The sequence below is a fragment of the Clytia hemisphaerica genome, unplaced genomic scaffold (assembly GCF_902728285.1).
Source record: "Clytia hemisphaerica strain Z4C2 unplaced genomic scaffold, Clytia hemisphaerica genome assembly, whole genome shotgun sequence".
NCBI classification, from domain to species: Eukaryota; Metazoa; Cnidaria; class Hydrozoa; order Leptothecata; family Clytiidae; genus Clytia; species Clytia hemisphaerica.
Window position 1 is genome coordinate 1,448,246 of NW_027104166.1, and position 26,945 is coordinate 1,475,190.

The 26,945-nt window shown below is 33.4% G+C and overlaps 1 protein-coding gene across 3 annotated transcripts in view; it reads left to right on the top strand.

Moving 5' to 3' along the window:
* Positions 1-26,482, top strand: part of LOC136814264 (homeobox protein Meis1-like) — a 55,361-nt gene extending 28,879 nt beyond the window's left edge. For all 3 annotated transcript variants that reach the window (XM_067070783.1, XM_067070781.1, XM_067070782.1), the window contains exons 3-10: positions 2,436-2,583; positions 3,543-3,593; positions 4,283-4,333; positions 6,004-6,222; positions 20,961-21,135; positions 25,030-25,190; positions 25,459-25,535; positions 25,781-26,482. In XM_067070783.1, the coding sequence (XP_066926884.1) occupies positions 2,436-2,583; positions 3,543-3,593; positions 4,283-4,333; positions 6,004-6,222; positions 20,961-21,135; positions 25,030-25,190; positions 25,459-25,535; positions 25,781-26,372 (1,474 nt within the window). In that variant the 3' untranslated portion in view covers positions 26,373-26,482. The remainder of the gene's footprint in view (positions 1-2,435; positions 2,584-3,542; positions 3,594-4,282; positions 4,334-6,003; positions 6,223-20,960; positions 21,136-25,029; positions 25,191-25,458; positions 25,536-25,780) is intronic.
* Positions 26,483-26,945: the final 463 nt, after the last annotated feature.

The following is a 26,945-nucleotide window of genomic DNA, read 5'->3' on the forward strand; positions in this document are numbered from 1 at the left end:
TTTCATTATAATTACAATCAGATTAATTTATAAGAAGTAAGACCAAATACGGTGTTCTATAATTATTCATTGTCCCCTCATCCAAAACATCCGATTCGAGTTGACACTTTGAAATACCGGACGTGTTTGTCAGTTAAAGTTATTTTCTTTTTGGATAATGGAAGCAATTAATCATTTGTCTGAAACTGAAACATCCAGGTAAAAGAGGATAATTGTTTTCGGATGATGATTTTTTGAGAACTTCTCGTCCCACAGGAGCTCCTAAAGCTCATGTTGAAAATAAACGGAAATGTTTGACATGTTTTGAGAAAAGCCATTTCTTTTACTATTTAAATATTTTGATAATCAGTTTTCGACTTACCCGTTTTTATGATAATATACAAGCATGGTTGAAATATATTGAGAATTTTGGTTATTTTAACGCTTTTCAAGATTTAAAGTTCCGACGAGAAAGTTGATTTTGAGCTATCTCTTTAAATTAATCGAATATTTCAATTTGGGAGGGGTTGGCAGACTTCCAGGCTATATTCTGAGCCTTATTGGACTATTTTTGAACTTTCTTACGTCTTAAGTCTTATGTTAAAACTCTGAGTTCAAAATCTACCCTTTAATTTAGAGCACTTGCAAATCAGTTGTGGTTTCAAAACTTCCCGGTGGATTTCCCTTTTTTCTCAAATATTATGACCTTGATTGTACATACAATTCAAGTATTTTAGTACGTTTTAACGTAGAAATTTTATAGATATCATAATTTCCCTGTAAATATGAAAATATTTTTACTTCATCAACATAAGCGTATGATATTACACGCACGTACCAACACTTCAAAATAATTTGTAGATCTGATATCTGACGAGGGTCTAAATACCAAATATATTTTTACCTGTGTTTTTTTCTGGCGAGAGTTCTAAAGGAAAAAACAACTCTCATTGAACAGCTTTGAATGGGTTTGGAAAGCACCCAGAGCCTCTTGGGAACTTGTTTTTGATCGATATTGAAGTATTTTGCAAATATTGCAGAAGTCTACAAACCTTTTGTCCAGCATTGTAGGGCTACCCGCAACTAAAGATTGCACTTTAAGAAATTGGATTTGATCCAATTTTATATAATTGTAGCTTTTATATAAACCCCAGAGAGGAAATTTTAGTGCTAATTTATACTCAAAGCATACTAAAGGTGTCATTTACAGCCAATTTACACCATCAATTTGGACAATATTTGACTCTCAATTTTAAAAAATCCATGCCTAAGTTCGGTTAAAACTGCTGAAAAGAGGAAAAAATTGTAGTTTCTTGTCATTTTTTTCCAAACTGAGGCTGGGCATGTTCTTACGATGTTCTTAATTTTTCGACGAATTTCAGCCTCAATGTTCTTATAAACTGGGTTCTAGTAAAAAAAAGAATGTGTAACTAAATTTTTGGTGTTTTGTGTTTTATTTTTAAACTATTGAAGAAGTTTTGCCACACTTTGAACAAAATACTGCCAAAAATGTTTTGACAAGCAAGTGATTGAAGTATTGTACACTATATTAAGCCAAGGTCCATCCCAATTTCTATATAAAGCTGACACACTCCAAGTAATGACGCAATCTTATTACGTCATAGAGTGCTTTTTGCCTATCTATCTAAGGTGAAGTCGTCCTTCAGGAATTTGTAGTATTTAGAGAGATGACCTTATGAAAAAGTGTGAGTTGCTATTTCACTTTGACCTTTTTTTGCGGTGCTTACTTTTTCTTCGGAGATAACTTTTAGCAGTTTGAAGGCTTTACTAGCCCGTGTTCTCTTTTCAAAACCTTCTTATGAAAACTTGCTTGAGACAATTTAGCATCGGCCATCCAGGTTACACTAAATATAGTCTAGCAAGCTAGACGACAAATTCGAACATAGTAGAAATAAAGCAAAAGGTAATGGAGGAGACAATTTTGGTGCACTAACTCCAAACAAAAGAAAAGTGTCAATATTGCGATTATAATTTTTTCCCGCTCAAAAAAAATCTTGAAAAAAAAAATGTGTGTGGATTTGTGTGTTAAAATGTTTCATTTGAGTTGATTTTGTTTTGAGAGCTTGTTGTTGGTTGATAAATTGTTTTCTCGCTACGCAAGTTTCTGCGTAGCTAGCCGGGGAATCTAAAAGGCCGGAACACCGGATTCTTCCAGTCGTTTATACAAACTAAATCCCGTAACAATAATCGTATTATCATATAACGCCTATACTACTGTATTAAACACATTATAAACGACTCCAGTCTACACTAAATAGGGGCATCATCTTGTGCTTTACTACTAGAGTTCAATTGGCGTAGACGTTTTTTATACGAATATCCAAAAAATTTCTCCAAGCCTAAAAATATTCTTATTTTCACCATTTTCGTGTGTAAGTTTTTGCGACTTCCTACCAACAATGTTCTCTGATTCTCATATGTCTTCTTCTTTTCAGTCATCCACTCTTCCCCCTTCTCGTTTGCATTTTCGAGAAATGTGAATTAGCGACCAATCGGAACCCGAACGCAGACAAAGGGCTGAAACCGACTGAACTGTACACTTCTACATCCTTTGGTAAAGATATTGATCAATATGTCAAACAGGTATCGAGTTCATTTATACTTTTATCATATCATGAGAGTTGAGTTTTATTTCAAACTTAGAATTCCATGGCCTTTCCACGCCAATCTTCAGTAAATTAAATCTCATTTGAGCTTAAAATTAGAAGTCAGTCAAGTCTTATTATAATACTATCAAGATGAGGATAAAAGTCAAGAGGAGGAGATAAAAACTTCCAAAAACTTTCAAAATGATTTACAGCTTGGATATCCGGCTAAGGTTACGACAGCTTCTGTCTTGTTCTAGAGGAAATTGTTATATTTCTGGAATCTAAATGAAAAGTAGTCTTTGGCTTCTCGTCTAGTAAAAGTCGGGAAGGATTCAAAGGTGTTATTTTCTAAATCACTAAAAATTCCGCATTGTTAAAAACTCCTATGATAAGTAACTGTAGATGATAAAAATAGCACATTTGTAGACATAAATTTGATAACATTCTTTCCGTTCCGGGCTAGACCGAAATGGCCACACAGAGTCAGTTAGGCTAGCCATCAAAGTTGTAACTAAAATTACAACAAAAAAGACGCGAATATGCTAGACTAAATCTCTCAGCCGGAAGAAAAAGTCAAAAAATGGTCAGCTTAGTTCAATAACGTCCAAAATGTATTTTGAAAATATTATGAATAATAATCTCTATACTTAGATATTGAATTTTTGGATGGTTTCCAAATTTTGGAAAAACTTCAGACCAGCACGAAATTTTGTTTATTTGAAATCAGCAAATCAGATTCGTTTGCGTTATTCTCTCGGTTTTGAATGTCGGGGTCATGTTTCACTGACTGTTTCTTGATTTTGAATTGCATGGTCCAGACGATTTGTGATTCGAAGAAATACGTATTGACGATTAGTTGAAAGTCTTCTTTGGAGAGAAATGAGTTTGGAAAATAAACCCAGCGATATTTTCTGGCAATTTTTCTTAACTATGTTTATAATTTTAATTTTTCAGTTGAAATCGAACAAAAATATTTTCACGGCAAATACAGAGATGGATAATTTGGTAAGAAACATTTCAGCTTTCTAATACACCCCCTCACATCCCCGGTGAAACTTTTCCCCACAAAGCGGATAAGAATTTCTATTGAAATCTCAATGGGGATAAAATTTCTATTGTTTAAAGCTTAAAAAATGGTTTTGGAGTGCAATTGAATCTCGAATGGGGTAAAATCAAAGTCAATATCCCAGTGGGGCCGAAGTTCTTGGGTATTTTGTTCACCGGGGACGAACTTTTTGCCAGATTTTCCAGCAGGTCTGTGACACAGGGGTGTTCTAATTCATATATCAATATTATGAAAAACAATCCTTATTTGAAAATGCAAAAGTAATTTAACCTGTATACCAGCATGATAAATACATGTACTGTTCTGCCTGCCACAAATCATGATTAGGATATTCCATAATTTCTCTACAAATATTTTTTTTGGAAATTTTAAGCTGTAAAAAAAAACAAGTTAACAGAGAATTCCATCCACTTCAAATTGTTTTGCTGCGGGGTAGGTGGCCCAGAGTGAAATCAACAAAACAAATAGTTCTCCCTCGGAATTGTTTGTTTTCTTTCGCATAGTAGGGCTTTCCTGTTTACGATCTGATTGCATTGACTTCCAGACGTTTTGTTAACATTCACAGGCCTAATTATGTCATTTGGATGTGTTCTGTACCTTAAATTTTCTTTTGTTTTGATGTTTTCAGCTGATTCAATCCATCCAAGTGCTTCGATTTCATTTGCTGGAACTCGAAAAGGTAATTAGAGACCGTTTACGTTCTGTCCCTCTCTCTACCATTTTGTGTATACCCTTGATTAATTCAGCAATGACAGTTCTAACACAAACAAAGCCAGTTTGCATACGAGTCACGTGACCAATTGGTGAAATCAACATTTTTATTATACAAGCTTTAGCAAAGGAGTATAGCAAGGAAAAATTGCTATTTTTCTTGTAAGATTCAAATTTTAGAGCAGGGAGGGCGTTCCTGAGGATGTTTTTAGATATTTTGAAAAATTAGCTGAATTTAAATTTTCTTGTTTTTTTCTTTGAAATATTCCTGATTTTGAGAATTCAAAAATCCCTCTTTTATTTTATACCAGGAAAATTTAGGTTTGAATAAACAACTTGACATGTATTTCTGAAAAACTTGTAGAAAATTGTCCTTGACTTTTAAGTTGAGCGACATTATCATAGTATATGCGGTATAAATAGGTATTAAACGTAAAAATGTGAAAAAATGTAACAATAGAAAGCATAACAGGGGGTCCGAATATTTTGCATTCAATATACAAGTCAAAAACATTTGATTCACTTAATTGAAAAGTTTGAGATCTTTCCCTTGGATATGAAATTGTAAACAAATGCAAGTTAACATGTCAAACTGTCTTCACCAAGTATTCAATATTCATCAAATGGTTTGCGAGATTCCTGCCAAAGATGAAAGAATTCAAATGTCATTTCAAGAAAGAATGCTAATCTTAGATTTTGACTCTGTTTCATTTGATTTGAGTTTTTTGAGTTTTCGTTTCAAAAGTCTTTTGATTATTTTGACTTTTACATCCATCATATTTTGTCATTTGGAAGTTGATGTGTTAGGTTGGTATTATTTTTTGACACCTTTTTTCCATTTACTGGTGTCAACTGTCTTTCATTTTCGTGTATTTCTTACCACAATGTCATCCATTGACAACCTTGTGTAGATGAAGAACAAACTCAGACTTCAAGCTACTGTTCCTAGATTTTTGAATAGAATTTCAGTAGCGTAGCCAAGAGAGGCGCAAAACTTGTGTAGGAGAGCAGATTTTTATGAAACTGTAATTATCTATTCATGGTATTAAAAGATCATTATAATGGCATAAAAAATCAGCTCTCCTACACAAATTTTGCACCTCTCTTGGCTACGCTACTGAAATTCAGAATACCCCTTTTAAAGAATAGAGAAAAAATAATTGATACTAATATTTTAAAGTACATCACCAGGTGATTTATATCGTCATAGTTTGATTACCGAACATTCTTAATACCAGGAATACCCAAGTCTAAAGAATTAATGCATTTCCAAGATATTACATTTAAGTTCCCTAGACAAATACCCCCAACCGCTAATAATTTTGAATTTATTGTAAAAATAAAGCAATTTACCCGCCAATTTTGTAATTTCTTTTAGAGAGTGTCTTCAGGGAATTTGTTCATAACTTTTATCACTGTATTTCGAACATTCCCAATAAATGTGATACACATAAAACTTCGAGAATTCCAATTGCATTTGCAATCAATTGGACAAATTTGATTCATCCTTAGATGATTAATCCATTGATCTTCTAGATGCACGAACTTTGTGATATTTTCTGCAAATTTTCCAGTTGAAAGGGGTCCCAGTGGGTCTGCGAGAAGGGATGTATTAATAATTTTCCATTGACTTTCTAGGTGCACGAGCTTTGTGATAATTTCTGCAAACGATACATTGATTGTTTGAAAGGGAAGATGCCATTGGACGTCGTTCTGGAAGATACTGATAAGAAAGACATTAAAGCTGAGAACAACAACAACACGACAACAAACAACAACAATAATAACAACAATACAGTCATTCATAACAATAACAATGCCATTGAGAATTCCGATTCTGCACAAAGCTCGCCCAAGGTAAGTGATCTCTACAATTTTTTTACAAAGACGTTCTTTTCTACGAGTTTATTCTTTGGAATTTCCAATTCGAATTCTAAGGACTTTGAGCTCAACACAATTACAAATAAAACTCGCCTGAACTTTTTAATAAAGTCGAAACAATATATTTCTTAAGAAATAAATACTGAACATGTACTAATTAATGTAACGATATTTAGCTTGACTATGTCCTTAATTTTACGAGACCAAATCAACTTTAGATGAAATTTAGCTGATTTCTTTTTTAGTTTGGATCATCGTTTGTATATGCCTATCAATTTAATTTGGACCAGAATTATTTTCTAATACCTAGTTTTGAATACTCGAATTTATTTCATTTGTCATCTTCATTTGGTTTCTGAAACCCTTAAGGGTGAACTTTACCTACCCTGATGACCTGAGGCATTTTCAGTCATTTTTCTTTTGGCCAAATAAGCACTTAGGTGTGTCTTTGTCTGAAATGATGAGTGCTCACACACACCGACGTATGCGATTTGACATTTTTGGTATTTTTCCTCGGATATGAACGCCCTCTCTTGTGGTGAGATCATCTTTCTCCGGTATGAAGCAATGATTCATCAATTTCTTGGTCGAGCCTTTGTTTATATTTCATATTCAGTTTTTAGATTGAAAATCTAAATCAATATGGGTGGCCTTTCTTTGGGCTCATGTCTAGACATTTTTCCGGTATTCTGGATTTTTTCGGAACCGTTAGATCTAAGCAGTGGTTTCCCCTTCGATTTGAAATGACATTGGCTCAATATGTCTAAAATTTTAAATCATTGCTATAAAACCAAAAGCTGAATAGTGCTGTCCGAAATAAACAAATAAGATACCAGAGGCAAGTAAAAACCAAAAAAAAGGTTTTAATTTTATTCTTTTTAATGGGTTTTATTTATCATGCTTTTGAGATATTGAAATCAACTACGTCTGATTTTTACAAGACTCTAAATGTAAAAGGAGTTACGCTTATCTGGCACCCAGATGCAGAAATTTCCATCCGACACGCTAAAGCTCTGAAGGTCGGGAAAATTTTCAACATCTCGAAGGTTTAGATTACGGAATTCTTAAATACCGCATCAAGGATTTTGCAGCGGGAAGTCTGGTAACCCAGCCCTCGTTTTCGGGGATTGGCGGGTCCAACCGAAATATTTCACGGCTTACGTGTAGTGCAGTTAAACCCGACTTGGGATACGGCACATCAAAGGCCGACTATCATTCCTCTCCGATGGGAAATTGGCCCGCTCCTTTAAAGCCGTAGCGTGGGCGGCCGCCAATCCGCCTTCGGAATATCAGATAAGGGTTACGCGCGATGCTCTGTTCGTCAACGTATGAATTTTCGACACTCCGAGTATCGGAAGATAATAAAAATTATTTTACATATCTTATTGGATATAAAACAATGGATATAAAACAAACACAAAATTTGGTATTCTTTTGGTTTCATCTCCCAGTCTTTGCACTTGAAATCACTTGGTTTTTTTACCACTCTTTTAACCCAAGCCCACGCTCCATTAAACATTAAATGCATGTTGGTACTTGTTAGGGAAAAGCCTTTAGGCGTAGGTAGGCTTCCTTCCTTGGCATCGCATTACAGGAAATTTCTGGCTTTGAGGTTAACCTAAATCAAAATTGGGTTAGGAAAATTCAGAATTTTATGAAGTAGGTTTCGGGGAGAAAAATCAACTCTGATACTTATCAAAAATCATTGACATCCTTGCTGAATTTTAACAGAATTTTCACCAAAGTCTGCTAAAAGCTTTTATATTTTAGTAGATACAATGTATTCTAAATATTGCAAAAATAAATCAATCATTCTACATAGATGCCTAAGTATTTGACGTATTAAAGTTGTCCAATGTTTATGACGTCTTACCTCATGACTGCTACCATCAAAGTTTTGACAGGTGAAATAGCGTCTTTCAAAGAGAGTTATCATCGAATTAACCGAATAAGGGAAATTGAATTCAAAAGGGAAAAAAATTTCGTCTTTCTTATCCCCAAATTTGTTGACTCAGTACATAGTCTGGCCAAGAATTATGACATGGTTTTATGATTATTGCTTCCGAGTATGAACCAAAAATAGTGTCCTTGTTTCAAAATATTTTAATTATCGACGCACGTATAAAAAATCTTTACTTTCGATTTCATAAATTTCATATGAAAGTTCAGAATTAGAAAAGCTCAACTTTTGGCCTTCCGTGAGATTGATCGATGACCTCCGGATGTCTTTTCGGAAAATTATGAAGGAACCTCTTGGATATTTTTTATCGGTAACCACAACTGCCTTAAGCAGAGCAAGAAAAAAAACCAGACATTGAAAAAATTGAAAAAAACCCAAAATTCAACAGGAAACCATTGTCTCGAGTTTTGGTTTTTTTGTAATGAAAAATTTGATCCACATTATAGACAATTAGGTTGTAAAAGTACTCAAAGAAAAAAGGGGCTGCCTTGACAAGTAGGTAACTCAAGTCTTTTTAACCAAATCACTTAAATGCCTGCAACCAAAGTGGTCTTCAAGAACATCCTGACTAATAGTACTTCATTCTTATTTATTTTGCAGTTGATTTTATTGAATTTTAACTCCTTAAAACAATAAAATTTTACATGTGCGTGTAGTCTGTGTCAAACATGCTTAAGTACCTCTTTTTGAAAAAATAGAGTGCTGTCTCCTGGAGGTTTTGTGATTTGAGGGGTTTCGAGTTCATAATTTTAAATTCCAAAAAATATTTCATCGAGATTTGCAGCTTATTCTCCTGCAAAGTGCTTTTAATGGATTTAAACAAGAAAGATATACTGAATAGATAAGCATTTGAATATTTTGGACCTCAAGGATTAAGCAGACTTTGCTATTTTTTCCAATAGGGTGCTCGACAATACAAACAGAGATGTTTGCAGAATAAATCTATGGCCTTAGAGATTAATGTTTTTACTGGAAAGTATGGGCGCCCTCATTTCTCAACTCGTATTGCTTACTTATGAAGTGGAGTCAGCGATAAAATTTCCATTTTTTAAGTGTCACTTGTTGCCCTGTTTTTTGCATGATTTTGAAAGACTTTGAAAGTTTTGTGTGAGCCATTCAAACATCAAATTATCTAAATTATCTACCCACAGTAGGTATATGAAATGATCTCTATATATGATCCCTAGCACCTTTCATGGGACACAATTACGTGCTATTGATTTAAAAAAGACAAAATTTGAGAGGAGGTGTGTGAATTAGACCTAGTAAAAGTCTTTTTAAAAGTGCAACTAGTGTTTACGCTATGGCCCTGGTTACATTATCCAACCACGCCCAAAAAAGGAAATCTTATCAATGATTTAAACCTAGGTGTATTTAATCCGTATGAAAAAATAAGTAGATTTTTAATTTTCACTCAACAGATGATAAAGCTTGAAATTGATTGTATTGATGTTTACAATTACTTCATTTAATGTCGTTGTTGATTTCTGTACAAAACACTACTATAATAAACAGCCTAATGAATGATTATTACTACTACAAAGTGTGACATTTGCGTAATTTATCTTTGGTTCGAAATATTACTAGTTTTGACTAACTACCCTCTATAAGGCTCCCTCTACACCCTCTATGACATATATGTTAATTCCATGTACTTTAAGTGTTAAAGATACTTAAACCAATTTGATCCTTTGTTTATTACAAACTTTCAAATATTTTTGAACGGAGCCAGTTCCTTGAAAAAGGGGTTGGGCCGTTCTCATGAATGAGCCGCTTATTGAAATATTACATTTAACATTCATCATACTCAACCGTATGGAAGGAAAAGAAAAAATTTTATGACAACATGACATTAGAAAAGGACCATTCAAAAAAATATTTTTACTCAGTGATCTATAAAATAGAGAATAGAGTTTTTTTACCTACTCTGTGACAATTTTCACGGATTTTGCCCAAAAATATACATTTAAAATTTCTCGTCAATCACACAAAAGAACTTTATTAGAAGTGAAATAAAGTAAATTAGAAAGTTGAGCACGACAACCTTTCAATTCAAACAGTTTATGAACGACATTTTGATGTCAAAAAAAACTATCGATACACTGACAAACTGTCTTGGATGTCCACCCTGATCAATGATATGATCGTTTCTATGTTCAATTTTCACGTCAAAAATTGAAGTTGATACACACCAAGCCCTTTCAAAATAAAAACGAAAAGACTTTTTGAAAGTTTTAAAAACACTTTCAGTAATGAGACAGTCAGTGACCGGTTGGCAGTTTCAGTTCTCTTCGATAGTTATATTCGAATTTTACTGGAATTTTGGTCTTTAAAATTACAATGAAAAATGAGAGTTTGGACAAAGCCACTCAAAGAAAGGCAATCTTATTGGTACTTGAGTGAGCACAGAAGTACTTCAAGACTGTACTTTGTCACTCAAAGTTTGACCAATCAGCGTTTAGGAATTTTTATTGCGGTTATGGAGAGAAGAGGAATCACATTTTGCCGTCTGCCGTCACTTTTGAACGACTATGCATTGCAAAAGGGGTCTGGACACTTCATTTGGTTTACACTTCTGAATCGTTCCGCCTCCCATTTGGCTGATAAGAAGATAACGAAAAGAAGACTAAGAACAAGTCTATGATTTACATCGGAAATATTTGTCGATATAATCTTTATGAGACTAGCCTTTAAAGCTAGCCATTCATTTGAATTTCGACCAAGTTTGAAAAGTATAAATTAACTTCAAAAATTTGGCTTGTGGCAATATCACTTTTCATCTTCAAGACCACTTTTCAAGTAGAGACATAGCTAGATGTCCTATTATACAGATATGCGACAAAGACTTTGGCAGGTATAAATCATTTTATCGCTAAAAGGTTCTCGTTTGATAGATCTTTGAGGTTCGAACTGTCATATAGTGCTAAAATCCTGAATCATTAATTCACAAAGGTTAGAATTATTGAAAGATTTTCCATTTTGATCAAAAGTAGGTCTTTATTTGATCAGTTGTTGATGATTAGGAAAACCTTTTGGGTGAATTTGAAATTTAGGAATTTTTAACGAAATATTGAAGTTATAGATTACCATCTGTCTCTCTACAAAGGGTTGGTTGAGATAGTTAAGTATGTTCAGGACTGCCTCTTTCATTATTCCCTTGACATTAATCCTTAAACCTAATCTATTTCACGTCTGTTTTCCAACAAAAGAAGGACGTCAGCTTTACGTCTTAGCATGGTTTGATCTATACAAAATGAACATGCAGAACAATTTAACTTAAAGAAAAGAAAAATTTCTAAAATAAAGTTTTGGACCCTTTTTTTTGTTTTAATAAAAATGCGTGGAAATTAGAATGACTTTTAACGAGGGATACAGGTTTCTATTACTTAACGTTTTGCAAAGTTTCAAAATTTTAACCTTCTTATTTAAAAAAAAAAAGAGAAATGATGAGTTTTAAGTATTTTGAATTTCCAATATGGTGGAGACTTTTGGTTTGTTGTTAAATTGATTCGAAGGTGTGATAAAATTGATGACAGTTATCAATGTCTGATCATGAAGATAATATACAATGCTTCATTGTTATTAAAACAATGCGTCTATTATTTAGTTTTTATTGTTCTTCTTCGTTATTTTTTTATCATTTATCACCTTTTCCTTTTTCAATTAATCCACAAAAAAGAAGAAAGAGGCATATAAAACAATGGATTATAACTATAAAAAAGTCGATTTCAACAATAGTATAAATACAACAACGACAACACTAATCAGTACAACTTGTCGACAACGCACTATTCAATACACCACACTGGCTTTTTCTTCTCGATTTCAAGTAAGATTTATTATGTCTTCAATCTTCTTTCACTCAAAATTGTCAGGTATCTTTTCAAATTTTGAAGACTAAAATTTCACTAAAGTGATTAACATCATAATCAGGGTGTTTGATCGTGTTACTCCTCCTAGTATTTTGTTGTTGATCCCTCTGGGAAATTTTTGGTGTATTATCTGAAAGATTTATCTTGTACGGACTGCCTGTCACCGTTTTAACGTAAAATGAAATTGTTTTGTCATAAGCCTTGATGATGAAAAGCGATAAGGGACTTGAATGTCGTACAAGCAAAAAAATGCTACTCTAAAGTATTGTATTCTTTTTGTTTAACATCATTGGGCTATTGGTCAGTAAAATGAGGCGGAAAATCCAGGGTGGTCAGTAAAACGAGGTCGAAAATCCAGGGTGGTACAAAAAAAAGAGAAAAAACAATCAAAGGGGTCTTGACAAATTGAAATAAAATCCAGAGTGACATAGGGAGGTACAAATCTTTCTGGAATTATCTAAATCGTTTCAAAATTTCAATTCGTGAATGTGTAGAACTATCGTTTTAAGGTTGCCAAGGTCAAAAAAATTTCTTTAAACGTTTTCTTAACGAGAGAAAAAATTCTGGGCAGATTCTTCAGATCGATGCCAACCTCATTATATTTGTTTTGCATTCTTGGATTTACCGCAATTTCAGAATCTTCTTCTTCCCCGTAATGAAAGAAAAAAATGTTCACAGCAGGCATTTTTCAGTAAATGGATTTATGACATAATTTCACAAACCTTTCACTCAAAGAAATTTACAGCTAAAGGTAAAAAGGAAAAAAGATGACTTTCTCTCCACCTTAATGATTTTAACATGGCTTCAAATTAGATTAGCGTTAAATTGATGACAGGGTCGATTTTTTTCTCGTTATTCTCTAACTTCTCCTTATATTCTTATAAAACTTTTCATGGTATGGAACATTTTTTTAATTACATTAATTGTTTAATTTAATCAATGTATTAATATTTATTACATCCCTTTTTTTGCACTACCCACCCATCTGACCTTAAATTTTTCATCCAGTTTTGAATCTTAAACTTTAGAAATATTCAAATTTTGAATTATTTCATTTCAACTTCTGGCAATTGAATTTATGAAAGTTAATTTGCGTTTCCAATGTGAGTAGATGCGTTTATTTAAGGATGGATTAAAATTTAATTTTGCAACCTCAGCTAACTCTCTCTTATTCGAATTTTTCTGTAATTCGAACTATAATAGTGATTCCTCAGCTGGAAAGTAGTTTAGATTACTCTTTGTGATTAAAACCTTCCTCTAAATCTTTGAAGAATGACAACCGATGACAAGAAACTGGTTTATAGGAATTTTGTTCAGAAGTTGATTCCAAGGCACATTTGAGATGCGGTAAAATATAATCCTCAAGCTGGATTTGGGTAACCAAAAAAATGAAAATGTCAGGGTAATTAAGCGGTGGGTAGAAAAACTATTAAATTTCGAGACATCCCCACCAATTATAGTAGTTTCTATAAATACGAAATAAAAAAAAACTAAATTTAATGATATTCGTCTGGTTGTTGTCATTATAAATTATTCTGAATGACCAATATAAAGATCATTTTCCATTTCCGGTGCTGGCCGAGAAAAATTCGCCTCTTTGGTTTTTCGGCTGACATTTGCTATCTGATGCATACTCCAAATATTTCAATTGTTCTTTGTGTGTTCGTGCGTCCGGATCAGAAGCCATTGAAGTTCGTCGCGAATTTTATGGAATAGAGTTTCGTGAGGAAGATGAAGATGTTATTTGGCTATCCAGTTTTAGAGGTAAATCTTTTGGTCCCCTTTGTCTGGTCCTGGTTTTTATGTCTTTCTGTCATGATCTGACTTATAGATGTATGGCTATAAGTATTTCTAGATTTTAAATACAGCAAACTAAGTTTAGTTAAAATTAGCTACCGAGTCTACTATTGTCGCGCGAGCGTGGTTCATTATTTAATCTCTCGTTATCTATTTCGGAATAAATTATTGCACCCCCTTCTCACTGACCCGGTGGACCTCTACCAACTGGAAAGTTTGACCAAAATTGTCATCCCTTTTGAAAATCATATTCCAATTTTTGGCTGAAAATAATGAAATAAACTAATCATATCGGATCTGTGAGAAGAGTGTGTATTTTTTTGTATCTTACATTCTTTAGAGCACTATATCACATCTTTTCCTGTTAACCGCGTGATCAATTTGAAATTGTCTGTCTTTCCTGGAGTTGTTTTGGGTAGTAATTGTATAAGATATAGGAACTGGAATAGTTTTAAAATTACACGCACCACAAAATTTAAACTTTGAAATTTGAAATTAAAAAATCTACTGATTCTAAACATTCTGGTCTAGCAAGATTTCTAGGCCGAATGAAATACAATTTCGTAATTTTAAAAGAAAGAAAATGGTTGTTTTCGCCTACGCTTTCTTATCAGGTACTTAACCGATGCAACGCCGCCCACGTAATTACTCAGCAAATTATTTTACTTTCCCCTTCTTCAATGCCAAGCAACCTTTCGAAAGTTAAAATGTAATTTGTATTTAATTTACAGTAAAGTACCTTTCCTGGTCTTTCCAATGGAATTGACGTTTTCTTAAATTGTAATTATTTCTTATTCTGGGGAAATTCTGTTATTCTTTCTGTAAATCAGTACTTTGACATCGATTTGAGACGCGGGATTAAACTGAATTTAAAAATTCCAATGACCTTTTTTAAAAAATAATTTGAAATTGTCTGTCTTTCCTGGAGTTGTAGTAAAATTAGTTCGTTTTGGGTAGTAATTGTATAAGATATAGGAACTGGAATAGTTTTAAAATTACACGCACCACAAAATTTAAACTTTGAAATTTGAAATTAAAAAATCTACTGATTCTAAACATTCTGGTCTAGCAAGATTTCTAGGCCGAATGAAATACAATTTCGTAATTTTAAAAGAAAGAAAATGGTTGTTTTCGCCTACGCTTTCTTATCAGGTACTTAACCGATGCAACGCCGCCCACGTAATTACTCAGCAAATTATTTTACTTTCCCCTTCTTCAATGCCAAGCAACCTTTCGAAAGTTAAAAATGTAATTTGTATTTAATTTACAGTAAAGTACCTTTCCTGGTCTTTCCAATGGAATTGACGTTTTCTTAAATTGTAATTATTTCTTATTCTGGGGAAATTCTGTTATTCTTTCTGTAAATCAGTACTTTGACATCGATTTGAGACGCGGGATTAAAACTGAATTTAAAAATTCCAATGACCTTTTTTAAAAAATAATTTGAAATTGTCTGTCTTTCCTGGAGTTGTAGTAAAATTAGTTCGTTTTGGGTAGTAATTGTATAAGATATAGGAACTGGAATAGTTTTAAAATTACACGCACCACAAAATTTAAACTTTGAAATTTGAAATTAAAAAAAAAAAAATCTACTGATTCTAAACATTCTGGTCTAGCAAGATTTCTAGGCCGAATGAAATACAATTTCGTAATTTTAAAAGAAAGAAAATGGTTGTTTTCGCCTACGCTTTCTTATCAGGTACTTAACCGATGCAACGCCGCCCACGTAATTACTCAGCAAATTATTTTACTTTCCCCTTCTTCAATGCCAAGCAACCTTTCGAAAGTTAAAATGTAATTTGTATTTAATTTACAGTAAAGTACCTTTCCTGGTGTTTCCAATGGAATTGACGTTTTCTTAAATTGTAATTATTTCTTATTCTGGGGAAATTCTGTTATTCTTTCTGTAAATCAGTACTTTGACATCGATTTGAGACGCGGGATTAAACTGAATTTAAAAATTCCAATGACCTTTTTTAAAAAATAATTTCGGAATATTATGAAATATTTTAACTTGAATTATTTTCTGTGCCAAAATCAATAAAACCTTCTTCAGCCAATAGATCTAAAATAAACAGAATTTGATCCTTTTTAGCGGTAATTTATCCGTTGAAGTGTTTCGTCTGTAAAATGTAAAAGTTCAAAAATTTAGGTCCGAAATTTTATATATAAATTGGGTTAGCCAATTTGTTCAAAAATTGCGTATCCATTTCAATAAGAACCCTTTGTATCTGAAAAAAAGTGTAATAAAATGCCATCATTTGATTGGATAATCATTTTGTAAACAATGCATATGATTGGTTGTCTGTTATCATTTAAAATCCATCTCATTTTCCCGCCATTTCATCATTTGATACTTAGATAGTCACACATGTGGTCGAGGCCTACTCATAATTTAATCATTTTTGACATTTTATAAACAAAGAGTTTAAGTTAATTGTAGACGAAATTTTAAAAAGATCCTGCAGATAAAATTTTGATCACTGGCCTGCCACTGTATATTGATTTGTCATTGTTATTTGGTTACTTTTTGGAATCTCGATTGGTGATTGGTCAACCACAAGACAATAAATAGCAAGTTAACAAAGTCGTTTTGTGGAAATTTGGGTCACGTTAAATTCACTCATCATTGTATATGTCAGATGTCATTTCGCAATTGATTTGAAAGAGTCACCAATGTATTACCACGGCAAAGAAAGCAAATATTGGGTAAATTGAAGAAGCATTATTGATTTTGCACCTTTTTTATCCTCAAAATAAAACAATGAAAGTCATTACAAAAAGGGTAGAAAAAAATGAGACATTCTAACTAATTAAAGGTAAACACGGGTAGTAAATTTGAGAAGTTGTCAATGTAAACGCGGGGTAGAGATTGACTTTTTGTCAGTTTTTTTTTTCTGCCACTTTGTCAAGTTGTCAACTTTCTATTTTTTATTGTATTTGAAGGTCATCTTTTCTTGATTGATGTCTTCCAAATGTCCCTTTCTTTGAATACGTTTTTCACTATGTACATTTTGCTATTTTCTTCTACGTCAATTAGTTGCAGTTGCAGAGTGCTGTTACTTTCTGTGTATACATTGTTTTTAATACCTAAACCTAAAGTCAAATTTGTGAGTCATGAACTGTATCGCAAATTAATTGTTTTTGGAGTTTTTTTTGGAAGAATAGTGTTTTATTCTAATTCGAAACATGGTCGCAATGCTTGGATATAATTTTAAGGTATTTATCATTTTTGCAATTTGAAATTTCGCTTCATGCTGGAAATTCCTTAATCTTTCAAAATCAATATTGTTTTTTTTTTCAATAATACGCATCAGAACATCACCTAACATTTTATAATTCTGATATATTTCTTCCCTGCTAATCTAATGAAAATCCTCAGCGCTGCTACATCTTAGGTTCTGCAGTTTTCAAAATCTTTTTTATCAAATTTCGTCATCGGTTGATTTAGTTGCAACATTTTGCCTTGTTTTTTAATGGGGTGAAGAAATTACGAATGGTGGTTCTTAGGACTTTGGCATTGTTGATAAAAAAATGTGTTTTGTTTATTTGTTTCTTTTCTCGAGTAGAACCGGAGGAAATTAATTGTTAAGAAGAGGTTGAGTTTATTTTTCTAACGCATCGAGTTCATCTCTACTTCACGAACTGCAGCAGTGTGGAATCATTTAATTTGCCTTTCGTTACTTCGAGAGTGTGTAGCTGCAGTTAATAATTGACAATTTTACGATAGTAGTTTGTTGTAATCAAAAAAGACATTTTTGGAGTCTGAGGCTTAATTTGTAAGTTATTCTCTGTTATACTAAACTATGATATTTAAATGTGTATGTCTTTCTGATTGGATTCAATTGACGTCGTAACTCGGGTTTTTCATAACTCGGGTTTTCATAACTTGGGTTTTTTAACTCGGATTTTCCAGGCCTCTTTCAGTTCGGATTCAATTGATGTTGTGGTGCAATAATACAGATCTTGACAAATCCCAGCTACATTAAAGTAAAAGAACAGCACTGGCATTCCAGTCTACAGTTGTGCCGGATACCGATTCCATTGGAACCCTCAATACTTTCATATCTCAATCTCAACCTTCTCAATCATGTTTCAATCTGTTCATCAATGGGTTTGTTACTCTGCTTGGATTTGGCTTTAGGTTTGTTGAAGTTGCTTGTCGAATAAATGATTCTGAGGGACCGAAAGATATCTGCAACATCTTCACATGAAAATTTGTTTTCCTGTTTACTTACTAAAAAAAAGCTTGAATAGAAAGAGCCCTTAAGAATTCCTTAATTCATCATCAACTTCTAATGTTTTTTCCAAAACACTAATGACGTCATGCTAAAGGGGCCTTTTCTCTATTATGAAAAACATTAACCAAGTACGGTCAATATTTTTTCCTTGACTGGATATGTAGTAAATTTGACTAAATCTAAACTGCAACAGTTTAAAAAATTCAATTTAAATCTTCGCTGATTTAATTCGAAGTGGAACGGGAATCTAATGTTTACGAATACAAAAGATTCGAATATTAGAATAAAGCATTTTAAAAGTGTTCCCTTTGGTGTGAAATGAGGGTTATTTTGAATTATAAAAATATTCAAATACTATAAGTTCGAATTAACAAGACTGTAATGCATTTGTTGGTATATATATGGGTCTAGTTAATTCTAGGCCAATAAATGACTGGTTCCTCAATCATTTTTTCAGCAATCTAACCAGGAACCTTGGCTTTTTTAAGGGTAAGAATGAGGGATAAGCTGACGAAAATAAGAATACAGTTAGAGTGTGAAAAGAAGGCCGTTATCCTTCTTTGTTGACAAAACAGGAAACCATCTCTTTGTTCTTAGCACCTTTCGTGTTACCTACATTTTTTTCTCTTTTTTTTGCGTTTATTTTGTTTGATACTTTGATCAGGTGCTTTTTCGTGCCTTGACACGAGCTTTTCTGAGAATGATGAAAGAACTTTCATATTTGATATTTGCTAAATGTTAGTCACCTGTGGAGTTTTCAATTACGTAACGGTTTGAGTTTTATATTCCTTTTTTTATATAAAGACTAAGAACAACAACGAGGCTCAAAAACGGAAAAAAGTAAGAACAATTTTAGGGTCAAAGTGGTAAATATTAAGTATAGAGCACCTCACTTTTGTTTTGAAAATAAGAACAGGATAAAAAAAATTTGAGCTTCAAAGTGAAAGAAAAAATAATCTTCTGGTTCCGCTCCGATAAAACATTGGTGTATAACAAAAATTACCCAAATTATTTAAAGTGGCAAAGTGTTCGCCTCATTTAAGTCACTTATTGAGCTAACCATCATCTAAATTCTTCAGTTTTTTATGAAACAAATTAAAAAACGAACTGATTTTTAATTGATTGGCCGAAATTTCGCATGGAAAATACCCCGTTTTCTTCCAGAAATATGAAAGAAGCTTAGTCAGCGGTATTGGTCTTGGTGTCCCAGCTCTCGGAAATAGCCTCTTATGAAACTGTTGACTCTTCAACCGCAGCACTTCCTTCACAAAGGCTTGCAAGTACATGCATACAACAAAGCAAGTAAAAAAATTGCGGCTCAAGCACTTTGTCTTATATTATTTCACAGTGGTGTGCAAAGTCTAACAGGTTGAACCAATATTTTACGATATTCACCTTTATTTGGTATAGCTATTTTTCATCTGTTTTCTCCACTTCAAATTTTCCTATAGATCCCTCTCTATCTATTTTAAGTCTAATTTAAATTAGACTTAAATTCGCTTATTATTTGCGATGTTATTACTAGAGTATTTTTGAGACTCTCTCGTGAAAGAATTCAATTTGCTTGACCCTTGACCTAAGCTACTAAGCAACTATGGGATATCGTGCCAAGAGGAATTTTATGACTCCTTTCTCAAAGACCACCCTATGGTTATAGATACAATAAGTAGGAGAGAAATTTGTTCAATTTTAGAGGAAGGATCTGAAAAATTCGAATGAACCTTCAAGTCATCATTAAGTGATTTTATTGTTATTTTTGTCTAAATATAGTTATTACCTGTTTCTAATCCGGATTCGAAATGAACCTCATCAAAATGCAAATATCCCCAGTTACTCGAGGAAGTTTGCAACTTTTTATTGTTATTGATTTTGACTTAAAAAAACCGCAAAATTTGTTTAGGAAACGGGAGAAACGGGAAAGATATCGGTTCACATGCGAGAGTCATAGAAAGAAATGCCGTAAAATAAGGAACTTTTTTCTTCCCTTTTCTGTTTCTCCCTTCAGCACCCCTATCTTCTCTAAAGGCCGGTAATTTTCTAAAGCATTATGCGGTTTAAGGCATTGTTTCCACTTCAAAATAAAAGCAATTTTTTTGTTTTCTTATTAAACATACTTGTATTATAGTTATAAAACTTTTAGGATATCGCAGTCTTTCAAGAAACTTTTAACATTTACATTTTTTGTTTGATTCTTTGGGCATCAGGAGTTGGAATTGTTTCATTGGGTTTTGGGGACGTAATCTGATTAATATAGCGTTTGGTGATCTTTCATAAGGAGCAGCAAAAGAGATTTTTGTTTCATTCAATTGAAAGGGTTTGTTCGTGTTTTCCCACTCACAATAAAAGGTAAAAAAATTTCTTGACAGGTCCCATCAAACATAAGATCCCTTGGTATTATTTCAAATGACAGAATTATGACAAAGTGGTTTTTGAACTTGATGGTTTAGATTGAAAGTGCCTAGAAGCTGTTTTAACCATTGATTGGATTTATTTTTCTTAGAATTTAATTTTTCAGATTTAATTTCATAATCTTTTGGAATTTTTCCTGGTTCCATTTTTCTTGGCAAGGTTGAATTTTTTGAGAACTCCACCTGAAGTATATAACAATATAATTAGGTACAATAGGCACAGAAGTAGGTCTCAAATGTAATTTAGGTATAAACCATCCCTGTATTACGCTTAGTTCGCCAGCTCTCATTAAGAAGACCGGTTGAAGTACAGTACTACTAGTTGCAATTAAATCAACCGAAGACGTTAGAAATCAAAAGTTCAATCACAACAACACTACCATTGGTGATATACTTAAAGAGCGTGTAAATATTGAATTACTTTTATTTTATTCAGACGCAGAACCCATCGTGGTCGTTCGACATTTCACCTCACGCTTCGAAACCGCCTCACCTTTCACACTCGTCCGCGCTTCCAATGACACACGCAGACCCTTTGAACAACAACAACAACAACAACAACATCAATAACCATCATCATCATCAACTCGATTCAGTGCCAGGTGAAACAGGTAAATATTTTTCTCTTTTTTTCACTTAAACTGAACCTTGAAGAGTAGGAACCATCAAATGTGGTGGATCTCTGAGGTTTCAAAATTTATGACGAAGGGTGTTTCTTTTATCCATACTCCCTATAAGGAAATAACACTCTCCCTCATAAAATCTGAAGCCTCCTTCGATCAGCAAATGTGATCTATAATGTTTCCCGCCCGTCCACCTACGCCACAAAACGCCATAAGAACCGTTTCTAACCGTTTCTGTATATCGTCAATGGAATGTTTTTTGAACATTGAAGCTAGTTGGCTCAAATCCACACCCGGGGGGGGGGTACTACACTTGTCGACCGACGGGGGTGCTCCACTGAGGTTCGAAAAATAGACCCTACGTGGGACTCGAAATTTGCGAAAAAAGTGACCCTGAATGGGACTGAAATTCCAAAATTTTCTCAAATTTTCTACTTTTTCCCCAAATTTTCCAAAAATAGGCACCCTACGAGGGACTGATTTTTCTATTTTGGTGTTTTGCGACCCTACCTGGGACTCGTGGAGGTTAAAAAAGGTACCCTGACCAGCGGAGCATCCCCGTAACCCATCTTGCCCTAGTACCCCCCCCCCCCCCCCCCCCCCCCGGAATCCACACTTTTTCGATATTCATTCAATCGATAATCAATCAATCGACATCAGACGATTGTATGTAAATAACCTTAGGTAGGAATCCCGTTGGCACCTGCTTCAGTCTGATGGGAAAATTTAACATTAAAATAAAAGATGAGCTTGGAGATTGATTCTCTGGTGTCGAAAGTGAGTACACCATCGCACGCAGCTTCATCTGTAGTTGTGCTCAGAACTAATTCAATTTGATCGTTGAGAATGAATAGTCTCCATTCACTAAACGAACAATCTTTGGCAACAGTCACGCGATGGGTGCGCTAAAAATGATCAGCATGATCAGAGCTTCAAAATCAGAATGTATTTGTTCATCAATTTGTTCTTTGTTAACAATCTAATAATCTATACTTATGATGGCATTAGGTGCTAAAAACTACACGTTTTTTTATAAAAACAAACTAAAGAACATAATGCTTCGACAGCCAAAATTTTAAGAACAACCTAAAAAATATGTTAAGGTTATGCCAGGGGTTTTGCGGACTCCAAAAACCCGATTTCTTAGGAAAGTGGACAAAAATACTCAGTGTGGTGAAAAAAAGAATGTTTGAAAAATATTTTTAAGGCTTAAAACGCAAAATTAAGAACAGGTGTAGGCATTAAAAATTTTAGATGCTCTTATAAAAAATGTGTATTCGAAGAAACGGACCCATCCTAATCTAAGACCACACCCATGTTTAAAAAATGTTTTCCTCCAGGAGTATTTATCGAAGATTTGTTTAGATGTGATAGCTGATAATATTTCATCATTTATTTATTTCGAAAGTTTTGACACTAATATCAAGTGATCACTAAAGTTGTCATCTTGAGCTGCTTGATTGATTACAATCTATCCCTCTTTCTTTATTTTCTAATCCATAAACAGGAGGATTTGGAATCCTATCAAATTAATATTTTCTTTCCTTTCCCCGACATTAAGTAGTTTTGATCCGGCGACAACCGGTTTTTTCTTCTCCAGCCAAAGTTCATAATATCTGGAATGGGTTAATTTTTTACAATAAGAGTGGACGCTGAAATTTGACCCAGTGAATTGATAAATATACAACAGTAATATGCTTCTAGCTATACCAGCCTTGTTAATCTAATATGATTACACCATTACACAATTTTAAGATATTAGATTACTATGTACAATCATTACCCATTTTCGGTGAATTTGTAGAACAATAGAATTGTTCTCAAAGAGTGCTTAATTAAGCTCTTCATTTGATAGCGTGAAATTGTAGCCTTACTACAAGTCCCCGTAATTGAATTTATAAGCCACACTTTACTGTCACATTTTCAAACAGATTCCATTTTAAATTATTGAAATGTCTACTAAAGACGGCGTGTGAATGAATGGAAAGTTGGTTTTCTGTGGAAGTTTTTTAGAGGAAGAATTTTCTTTTGAAATTTTGCTTGTGATGAAAGGCATTCAAGCGTGTGAAGTATTTCTTTCAAAAGTGTCAAAAAGTTTATTCGTTTCTTGTCTTCAGGCTGTAAATGTTATCAGTTTTTCAATCAAAATTTCTGTTTGGTTCAAATATGGTTCAATCAACATATTTTTAGTTCCAGCAGTAATTTTTAGAAACTATTTTTGTAACAAAGTTTATGTTATAGTTAGTGTAATAATTCGTAAACAAATGTTCTTCGCTATACAGCTGGTGCGAAAATTTTCGAACATCTTGTCGTAAACTTGTCATATCGAAATTGCTCGTAGCTATTCAAACAGTGTGAAAAGTGTCGAAATTTCATGTCGCAAATAAACTTGTCTAGGGATTATCTGTCATTTGCTACTGTAATTATATTTTTGGTAAAATTTTTAAACATCTGTTTACGGTAAGTGGCATTTCTTGTTGTGAAAACTGACAAATAAATTTTTTAAATGATACCAAAATAAAATTATTTTGTGAATTTCATTGATGGTTAGCTATATGGGCTCTTGGTTTTCTTGTAAATTTTGTAGAAGAGTTTCTGGGTAGAAATCACAAGTTTAACCATCATGGGAGAGAAAGATGTTCATTGTATTGATGAAGTTATGGCTGTACTGTATAGTATTATAATGCCATTGGTAGATAGCAGGTTTGTTAGTTTTGAAAATATGTCTTTTGTGGATGTTCTAAAAGAAGTGGGCGAAGTTTTAGTCTCTTATATTTACGGAAAATATTTGTGGATTGGATTTCGGTTATTAATTTGCTCCTTTTCAAACGAAGATATGTCAATGAGACATCAAGCGGGCAACTTTCCCTCAATATGGGAATAAGTCAACAATAAGAACACTTGTGAGACTAAGTTTAAATCAGCCATTCCATAAAGTAATAAGGAAAGACAACAAGTTTTATTTTATTTTCAGCAAAAGCTTTTTGGTAAAACCGTATTCAGTGCTAGATGTCTCGGGTGAAACAAGGCATGTCCCAAATATATTTTGCGTGACGCACACCGCTTCCCATTATTCATTAACTTTCATATATAACTCAAAAGAATCGTATCAACGAGAGGATTTCGAAAAGTGCTGGGTCAAAAATTTACATCAAGCCAATCTCAAGATATTGGTCAAAAACTGATTTTGACGTTATAAAATACATCGAAAAAACACGTCAAAAAGACAATTTAAATGACGTCATTATTGAAAAAAGGCGATAATTCCGATTAGCTTACTACAATCAAAGCTAAATTTAGTTTGCAGATGTAAATTAACGATTCTAAAATAATCATGAAAAAAAAAATGAAAATTCATGATGACGTCAGCATTTTTTGACGTATTTTAATTTTTCCCGACAACAAATGACGTCATTCAAATTTTCTGAAAATTTTTGAACATATATTTAAGAATCATTATTTTACAACTCCAGTCAAAATTTGGTGTTGATTGCATTAATAAAATTGAAGTTATCGCTGTTTTTCAATAATGACGTCATTTAAATCTTACTTATGACGTGTTTTTTCGATGTATTTTATAACGTCAAAATCAATTTTTGACCGATATCTTGAGATTGGCTTAATGCAAATTTTTGACCCAGCACTTTTCGAAATCCTCTCGTTGGTACGATTCTTTTGAGTTATATATGAAAGTTAATGAATAATGGGAAGCGGTGTGGTCACGCAAAATATATTTGGGACATGCCTTGTTTCACCTGAGGTTTAAAAAGTAAATGAAATGCAAAAAAAGATACACTATATGCATTATTGTGCAAGGTGACTTCTGAGACTGTAATCCCGTATGTTCGGATTTTAAGAAACAAATTATTCTTCTTTCCCCAGATTTGAACAGCGCTGTATCATCAGAAACGATGCCGGATTCCGAAGATTCCATTTTCAAAGATGATGAAGACGAAAAAGACAAAAGAAAACAAAAGAAACGAGGAATTTTTCCCAAAATGGCCACCAATATCATGAAAGCTTGGTTATTCCAACATTTAAATGTAAGCAGTATATTCAATATCTCATTTAAGCTTTGCGAAATTGAATACGATTGTAATTTTCAAAACCACTCTTGTTTGATTCGATTCTCACATGTTACCTAGGCTCGTTAGTTTGGACACCCACGAAAATAATGTAATAACTAAATTGATGCCTAAGCAGATTATTCGCGTTAAAGTGTTACCCCATCTATCAATGCATTCATGAACCCTATCTGCCGCATCTGTTACTGAAACTTTTATGAATATTTAACACTTCTTTTTTTTCTAGCATCCATACCCTTCAGAAGAACAAAAACGTCAACTGGCAAATGAAACTGGTCTTACCATACTTCAAGTTAATAATTGGTATGTTTTCCAACAATCTTTTAACAACCTGGCTATTCGTGAACCATAGACAGTATTCCGGTTCTAGAAGGCTGTCCGTTGACGTCAAATTTCATTTTTTACCTTGCACTGTAATTTTACATAAAACTATTTGTTTTTTTATTAGATTGACATCATCTGTTGAAACTATGGTCCCCGATCAATACTTTTATTTTCCCTTTTCAAAAAAGCTTATCATCGTTAATATTTTTTCATATTTCATGTAGGTTTATCAACGCAAGGCGGCGTATCGTCCAACCCATGATCGATGCATCAAACCGGGCAGGTAAATCACCGGTTGTCACAGTATATAAATCACGTAAACGTAAAAATTCGGGATCGGACAGTATTTCACCAGGACCTTTTCCCTATCCACCAATGGGTGGCCATTATTCGGCGCCATATTTAAACGAACATTACTCTGGGATGTATTCACAATACCATAATGACATCACAGGAGCTTCAACGACTACACCGCATGCGCACTACAGTCCAAGGTCGTACGGGTGTGGTGCATCTGATCAACATTCGATGGGTGTCTCTCTACCTCCACAAACCAGCTGTGCTCCTATGAGACAGCATTCTTCATCTTCTTATGGAACTTATAGGACCTCACCGGTCCCTCCTACTCCACAGTCTCCCTTCTTAGGGCACACACATCCTTCAATGATGCCACCGTCTACGAATACGCCCAACCTTCATGGTTACCACCAGACACACCCAGCATCTTATCCGCCCCCTCCGCCTCACCAATACACGCCCCACGAAGAACTCACGCCCCATACCGTTCATAGTGTTATGAATATGCATAATATATAACACTTGCCTCCCTTCTTTCTCCCTTATTACGATATAAATAGTTTTCACCGTTAATTTTTCTGTGTGTTGTTTTTTATACTATTTTTAAGAAATTTTATGTTGCTGTTATATTAAATAAATCATAGTTCATTCTCCTTAGGGCCATGTAATGGTCTGGAGAATTTTTTAAAAGAAATTTTAACCATTTTGTTAGATAAAAAAAAGTTAAAAGCGGTCGTTAATATATGTTTTCTATAATATTCTTAACCTAACTTCGGAGAATCGGTGATAAATATCCTTAAATAACATATTTTCACATTTTAGGAAGCTATTTCTAATGGATTCCTTTTGAAAATGCAATCGTTTGATGTATGTTGAGTTTTTTAAATTCTAATTTTTCTTAAAATTCCAGTTGCTTTTCTGTCTTAACTTTAAAGTAATTAAAAAGCGCTTAATATTTATTTTATATTATTTCGCTTGATTTTTTAAAGAAAATACTTTTTTCTGCTTTTAGAAATTTTTGACCGTTTAATAATGGGCTGTAAATAATGATGTAGCTTTGTCCTTTTTGTAATTTTACCATATTTTAATTAA